An 8512-nucleotide genomic window follows, 5' to 3' on the forward strand; every position below is an offset into this window, starting at 1 on the left:
GTTAACATCTGACTGTTAACCCTTTTTTGGTGGTGCCGGAGAGGCGGTTCGACCAAGTCTGGTCGGCCTCGTGTGGACCCCTCTCACTTTTTCACAACCTCATCCGCGCCTGGGTGGCGCACTTCTGGACCCCGTCTTGCCTCAACAGTTTTGGACGTCGCCCATGCTTTCATCGGCCCATGGGTGTCGCGCTTCGGGACCCCGTCTGGCCTCTTCCCGCCAACAGCTTCAGATGTCGCCCACGCCTTCATCGGCCCGTGGGTGGCGCACTTCTGGACCCTGCCTGTCCTCTCCTCTAACCGTGGCTCACGGTTCGCCTCGACGGCAGCTTCGGACGTCGCCCACGCTGTCATCGGCGCCTGGGTGGCGCACTTCTGGACCNCCCCGTTTGGCCTCTCCCCTGTCCACGGCTCCTTCCTCCCGGGGAGATTGCTCCTGCCTCCCGGGGATACCGCTCATTCCTCCCGAGGACTTCGTGCCCTCCTCCACTGCGCGCTTGCCTGCTGGGGACCACCGGGATATTCACGCCCGTCCCCACGTCGCACAGCGACCCAGCTTTCTACGGCTGGCGGGTGTTTTCTGCATTCGCCACGATGCCTACCGCGGCCCCCTTACGACGGCCCGTTCCGTGGCCTGCCCCCCACCCCCGGTGAGGTTGCCCTCGCTGGGCCCCTGCCCTCTGCTGCGGCATTCTTCCGATGGCCCGTTCCATGGCCCGGCCCTCGCCTGCGACCCCACCCTCCTCGGCCCCTATGGTGCTTCCCCCGGACGCGAGGATTGTGTCCATGTTTGAATTCTGGGGGGGCTTGTAGTGATCACGGTTTATCATAATTCACTCATGGAACTACAGATTGGGGGTATTGTTCCGCACAGACACACATGTTGACTGTACCTACTGTGTACCTACTGTGTACCTACTGTGTGCCCTCCTCTCTCTTCTCCCCTGCTCTTCCCAGGCTGCAACCGGACAACACGTGCTTTTCTGCTGCTCATAAAGCCAACTTTGCACCTTCGATGCACCGCCTCCGACTCCCTTCTCTCGGCACTACAACATCTGCTATAATCATCCTGTTTAAATCCCTATAGCCTAAAGTAAATTTACTGTATACAATATTACCCTCTACTAACTTCAGAGTGAGCCAACGGGACAGAGTCAAACAGCCAGGAGAAACATGTTGCAAAAACAATTCAGCTCATAACATTCATTACCCAAGCTACGATTCCTATTTCAAGTCAACACCTGGAGAACAGCATGTATTTTTGCATGCCAATTTGCCATAGCAATGACAATAAATAGACAACTGCACACAGGATTATAGCAGCAGCTTAAAGGCTCAATTTAGCATCCAACACCAGCAACATCCATAGCTAGCTAATTCACTCTTACCTTGTGAAGGCGCCATAGTACTTCAGTGGGCCAATGCTAACAGCATACTCAGTCCAACTTCAGGCTTACTCGTGTCTTTTTTTAACCATAAAAAACTAATACAATTACGAAATATGACGAAAAGGGACAGTTTAAAAAAAGGTTGTCCACAGCAGACATTTGATTTAATTGTCACAGCCTGAAAAGCACAGGTGTAACTAATTTAGTTAATGATTGCTGGGTTCAATCTAGTGTCCCTGGAAACTGCACCACTTAGCAACCATTCCCTATAGCAGAGCACATACTTTGGCTCACGTTAATGGGATGCAGCCTTAATGATTGTGATTAATTACACCTGTGTTGTTCCTGCTAGGTCAAAATTCTGCAACAACACAGACTGGCTACTGGGTTATTTTTACACAAAGCATTCTTAAATAGCAGCATGATGAGGCAGAACAGATGAGCTTCCTATAGGCTAAAAAGTGCTAAGCTACATGAAATTTAAGAAGTACGCCAGAGTTTTTAAAGAACAACAAAAGAAGAAGGAAGGGCAAGTTTGAACATACCACCCTCTTGGAAAAGGTGTGTTCGATTTACTTTGCGGCTTGTAGTGAGTTAGACATACTTTGTGTGAACCACACTTAAATTGTCTTCCAGGGCTAGCTAGCCTGTTATCCTTTTATTAGACATTTGAACAGATGGTAAGGGGCTATAGGCTAAATTAGATATGCCCCATATTAAAAGTCTTATATTGTAGGCTACTTAGGAACAAAAGTAGGTGGGGGTAATTTCAAAAGCATATCGTAACCAGAATACATTAAAAAGTGACATCTATACAGATGGTCTTTCAGCCATCTGATCCATGGTTGGTTAACTATTGTTTGATATTTATCTTCAGGCTTCAGATTTTAATACTGAAGTAATAACTTCAGTAATAACTAATACTAAACTAATACTAATAATATTAATAATAGCAATTACTATTATTATTAGTATTAGTTTAGTATTAGTTATTATAAGTATTAGTAAATACTACATATTTGTTATTGCATGCCTTATTTTATGTTCCCGTTTATAAACAGAAATATAAAATAAGGCATCCAATAACAAATATCGCAGGATATCCAAGCTTGAATTGGGATATCATTCAACTGAAAAGTGTAATTTTTCTAACAAAAAAGATTGGTGTCATCAACATGGATTGCTTTAGATATTTTGCCCAGGAAACAGTAGTATTTAACTAGCAAAATCAGCTGTCTTTAACAGTAAACATCAGGTGACGTATTTATAACAAACCTGCCATTGCCTGTAATTACTTGGTTTATGGTTGACCTTCTTAAATATTACACTGTGAGAATGAAAGCACATACAGAATCTTACGTTTCTGACTACAGGGATGGTTTAATCAAGCAAAGACAGTTTTTCCTCCTCCTCCTCCTGTTGTTTCTCTCAGGTGTCATGCTGGTTCCTGCTGTGCAGACATGGCTCTGGTCATTCATGTTTCCAGTCACCACGGCAACAGACACAGTGACGTGTCATTCGCTGAGCAGTGTGCTCATCTTCTAACCCTATATATCTGTGTGTTTGTGCATGCTCTAACAAGGTCAGAAGTTCAAACAGTATGCATCAACAAACATTTCTCCCCGGTGACCTTGTCTTCGTGGCTTCAGTCTAATTGACCGAATCAACATGAGGCTTTTTTTCATCACTAAGTCAATCTCCTTCCCTGTGTCTCTGTCTCTCTCAATCTCCCCTTAATTTACCCTTCAACCTCTCACAGGCACAGAACCTTTTTCTTTTATGAAAACACATGCGTTCTTCATAATAAAATTATGACAGCACTTTGTTGTTTACATAAAAGGAAGGATGATGACAGGCCACAAGGCCATAGCCCCTATTCATTGTGTGTTAAGATGGAGTACAAGACAAGGAGGAGGGTTCCTATCCATTTCTTCATATTTTTTCCTTAATCTATTATTTATTCTAGTAAATTGCCGATTTTAAATAGGTTTGTTGCATTTAAATAGTCTTAGCAAACTGCAAGTCATTATAACTACTGTTTAGAAAATAATGGACAACGCTGCTGCTTATGAATTTGTTAGCACAATAGTGATCTATTTTTAAATCCAATTAGAAGACCATAAAAGGAAATAGTAGTGTAGCTGTTTTTGTTAAATTGATCATTCAAATAACACATTCAATCATGGTCTGCTCTACACCTCCAGCCAGCAATCAATAGTTGTATTTGCAGTAGGGTTTGTGCGGGAGTGTGAGTTTGAGTGTGTTGGTTTATAACTTATTCATTCGTTTTGGATTGTCAACTGTGCAAGGTAAAAACCTAACTCATTATCTTCATGTTATGCTGGATTGCTTTGTCTTCTTAGTAATAGTCTGTCTTTTCTTAACTATGAGTCACCAAGCTAATGTCAGGAAGCACTGAACATTTTAAGTTGCAATGTGTAAATCTTTCTCCAGTAAGGAAATAGTCAGCCAAGCTGCTGCAGCAATTTATCCACAATTTGTCACTGCAATACTGCACTAGGTGAACTCAATGACCCAAATGTGAAGCTTAGCTGAGATTGTAGCTCTTGTTCAATAATCTATTCCTAATAGCAGTGGTTCATTGTAAGGCAGTTAAGTGGAAAATACAAGAGAAAGCTTCCCAGTATAAGATAATTACTATGTTTCTTGTGAAATGCAGAACATTTACCAAAAGTCACGATCAGGGTCACTTCGAGGCACTTTTGCTATTTCCTGTGATTCAAGTATCAAAAACCTCAGAACAACCATTCAAGAGTAAAAATAACAAAAACATATATATTTTCCGGAACTAAGGTGACCTTCTTTATCTCCACTGACCACTTCGTCATCTATTTCATGACTTCTGAGAAACCAGAGAGCACATTCAAAAGTCACGTAGTGTGATCAATACAGCAATACAGCATTGTGTTGCTCTAAGAAAGTGAGCAATACAGTATAAGCACACAAAAGATCATAGGGTAACAAATCGAGCAATTACAGTGACTAACGCAATATTTAGTTCTTTTAACAGAACATTTGAAAGTAATTGATTCTTGCTTTACAGTTGAATTGTATAACCAGTTTGTTTCCTACATACATTTATTCTAGTAAAATATGATCTGTTTGGATAGCATAATGATAATTTATAAGATAGAAGGATTGCATTGTTTTTAGCTAGCATTTAGACAAGCATGTGTGTTTGCTGCCATCTAGTGTACAGATACAAATAGGAACACATTTTCCAAATCAACAGCCTAATATTCGCAAACAGTATTTGTTCTAGTATATGTACGGACATTTTGTACACAATTGTACTTTCTATCCTTTCCATGTTTTTGTTTAATCTGCAGCTAGATATTTACAGATTAAATTCTGTATAAGAAGTATTTTAAAGATGCTTTAAGACAAAACATACATTTTCCACTTTTATTTTCCATTGCACAGTAATCTCTATCTACATAATTTTAAATTTGTGTGGCAGCAGATAAAGTCATAAACATCCATGTGAAAGTTGCATAAAACTGTACAAGAAAATTGGCTACAATGAGAAAAATACTGCAACCCACTGATAACTGTTGAATCCAGGACAGAAGATGGCATATGGCAGATAGACAGGACTCCCTCTTGCTGCTTGAGTGTGTGGATTGTATCGGGTAAGAATACTGCATACTGTATGTAGGGACAAGAAACAAGTCACACAAAGATGAAAAACAGGTATGACATTAAACAAAATAAAACAAGTATAACACAAATAACAGCGGGGTTGGAGGGAAAGACATAGAACAAGTTTTGGGGGATGAACTCTAGCTAAAAACTACTTATTTTTCCTGAAGTAGTTTTTTCCAATTTGTTACCTTGGGGATTAAAGACGGAGCTATCTACCAACATCCACACAACAATGCTTTACTAAACACAGAGAAGGCCATATCTGTCGCTGTGGACCCAGAAAGTCAGTGGAAGACTCACTGGAGGAAGAGAGAAAAAGGCAAAGACTGCAGTGGAGGAGAGTCGAAGCATGTGAGCAAAGACCAGACATGCGGCAGTTAAATAAAACCAGATTTTTAGAGGTCATTCTCTAATGCTCATTATCCTACTGTTATCTTGCTATCATCATTGGTGGATTTAGTTAGTGTAACAGACACTCAACTGGACACGGCCTGCTGACTTGTACATCAATTATTAACAACCAATATCCTAAATAATATCACCTAATTTACATGAGCACACTCTGACACAGAGGGACATATAAACACTCATTCATGAACAAACACACAGATGAATGGTTTAAGTTTTTGTTTTGTTATCAGCCGACAGTTAGGTCACTTCAAACATTAGTCCAAAAGTTACATATATGACATATTGTGAAACCATAGTACTATAAATGGCTGAGTTCCATTGCAAATGTCTCCATTTCTTGAACCCTGAAAGATGATGAATAATATATTTCTTAATGGACCTGATCCTGTCTGTATGTACGATACCGTCCGGTGAAATGATGAGCCAAATTATAATGCAATGGAAAAGCTAAAGCAACTCTTTGGCGTCAGAAAAAATATGGCCTCTCTCCTCTTCTGCTCGAGCAACCTCGACATCTACTTTCCAGTTGGTCTTAGATTGTCAAACTATTTACTTATATACAAATAAAGGTTAAAAGCCTGGTAGACAGAGAGATATACCACATTTCAGCTTTACTGCAAATATGGAAATAGAAACGAGATAATAATGGAGGTGAACGTTTCTGACACCAAACACAACTGTCTTTTGCACCCTTATAAATAAATATAAACAAATAAATCACAAAGATAACTTTCTCATACAGACAACTGTCAGCAAAACCTGAAATGTGTTTTAAACATATGCTTTTAAAGGATTACACATCTGTATTACTATTATTCTGCATATATGAATACACAAATAGTTGTTTCCCCTCATGTGAAGGTAATCGCCATATCGACGTGGACTGCAGAACTTGGAAACTCCACAAAATCTGGCTAGACTTTTGTGTATTTAACACTGATGTCATCGGCATTTTACAGTCACACTCGCAAACTGCTGAAGCTTACGACAATAGAGGTTGGGAGAGGCAGTTAACATCACATCAGGTAAACAATAAAAGTGTGTGGTTCATACGCACTTGCTTTGAGATTTCAGAGTCAGTAAATCAGATGTAGCCATTTCAGTGAGTACTAAATGATATATGCCTTTTATATCCTTGCCCTCCTTTTTTAGATTCCAGCCCTTTTCATAAGGAGAAATTAATTTGAGTTGTTAGATAAAAGCCACAAAAAGTATTTTTTCAACAAATCAAATATCATCCACTTTCACAACCATAGAAAAATAAGAGATTTTCCAATAATACAGACAGAGCAATAAACCCAACAAATAACAAATAGAGGAATGGCAAGAAAATAGAAATTAACACACACACGCACACACTGTTGGTAACGATATGAAAGTCTGTAAGATACAGAGGAGAGTCTAGAGGTTGAGCGAGATGACGAAATATCCAGTGTACATCAGATTAAGTTGCTTTTATCCCTGTGACTCTCTGCATAGAGGAGGCGTCACTGTTCAGCTCTTCCTGTGTCTCTCCATCCCCGCCGTCACACGCTGCTCTTTCCTCTTTGATGAGTTTTCCTTTTCTTTTGTACTTGTCACTCGGAAGTGGATACAGCGTTGCACATTTATTAGATTTATGTATATATAATGATGTATTTAGATTATTTTTCCTTCTTTTTACATTGTTAAGAATGTTTTTTTAGTCTGTTTCTTCAATAGATACTTGTCTTTTTTTCAGCTATGTTCGTCGGTTTGACATGGCCCCCCCGGATGGGCTCGGAGTGGAGACAACATTAAAGGACATTTTGGCAAATGAGTATGAAGAAACTCCAGGTGCGTGGGCCAATCGGCTACCTCGGAGGAGAAGTCGAACAGAGATAAACAAAGAGACAAAAACTTTTTTTTAAAAGACACCATTTATGTGCTCCCTCTGAGGTTGTCCTTCACCCCTGTCTACCCCTCAGTTCCACCCTAAGACTGAGGTAAGAACAGTATTCAACATTGTGCTAGGGAAGATAATCCCAAGTGTCCCAGTGAAGAAGGCTTGGAGGGATGGATGTATGGACAGACAGATGGTTGGGGGGGTCACGGTGAGTCCAAATGAGCCAATGGAAGGTGACAGTCGCGTCCACATAACTCTGCTCCTCCCCCGTCACCGTTTACAACTGGTACCATTTTTTGTCTTTGCACTTCAGCATCATCTGGACACACAGAACATATTGGAGTTAGAACATTGCTTAAAGGTCCCCTATTATACTGTTTGTATATATCCGAGACCTTTAATATATTGATACAAACATGTCTCTGAAGTGTTTGGCTCCAAATACCAAACAGATCATTGTAGCATCCCATAAGCCCCTCTGCTTCAGCCCTGTTTCAAAAGTACTGATTCTCTAGATGTTTCTCAATTCTTAAATTTCCCCTCCTCGACTCCTTTCCTCGACTCCTACCCTCGTCCCGCCCACAGGAGATGCGAGCGGAGGACTGAGGAGGGGAACCGAGGAGAGAGGAGGGGAAGCAGCAGGCGGTTAGAGAAATGAGAACTCCTCTCCTCTGAGCGGTCATTTTAAAGAGATGTCCATTAATGATGACAGGAGGCACAGCAGCCCTCTGTGTGATGGACAGATGTGTTCATGACGACTTATATATTTACTTTTAATTAATTGACAGTGCGGTATAATGAGACAATAACAGGCTACAGATGCGGACATATATACACACACATATATTTATATAAATACATGGATATATCCCCCCCCCCTCTCTCTGGTCGCTAAAATGGGGAATTTAAATTACAGGCCAAAAGTTGTATTTACAAGTATTAAAAGTAAGCATAGGACACCAAACCAACTGAGACCCGTCTGTCCGCCGCATCTATGCACTGTACAACACACACCTACACACTGTACAACACGCACCTACACACTGTACCACACACCTACAGCTCCTAAAAGCATAATCAGGCTACAGCCGTTGTGTTTATTTTATTATGTGAAGCACTAAATGGTCTTAGAAAAATATCGACTCTGTATTTGTATGCTGTAGTTTAGTAGATCTCTACAAAAC

At 40.7% G+C, this 8512-nt stretch overlaps 1 protein-coding gene across 1 annotated transcript in view; it reads right to left on the reverse strand.

The window, feature by feature from the left end:
• Positions 1-4799: 4799 nt before the first annotated feature.
• stxbp5a (syntaxin binding protein 5a (tomosyn)) overlaps positions 4800-8512 on the reverse strand; it is a gene marked incomplete at its 5' end in the record, with an annotated part of 47121 nt that continues 43408 nt past the window's right edge. Inside the window, one exon of the mRNA XM_010788637.1 lies at positions 4800-7647. Within this exon, the coding sequence (XP_010786939.1) occupies positions 7606-7647 (42 nt within the window). The remainder of the gene's footprint in view (positions 7648-8512) is intronic.

This window comes from Notothenia coriiceps, unplaced genomic scaffold (assembly GCF_000735185.1).
Source record: "Notothenia coriiceps isolate Sejong01 unplaced genomic scaffold, NC01 NC01_scaffold00001410, whole genome shotgun sequence".
Classification (NCBI taxonomy): domain Eukaryota; kingdom Metazoa; phylum Chordata; class Actinopteri; order Perciformes; family Nototheniidae; genus Notothenia; species Notothenia coriiceps.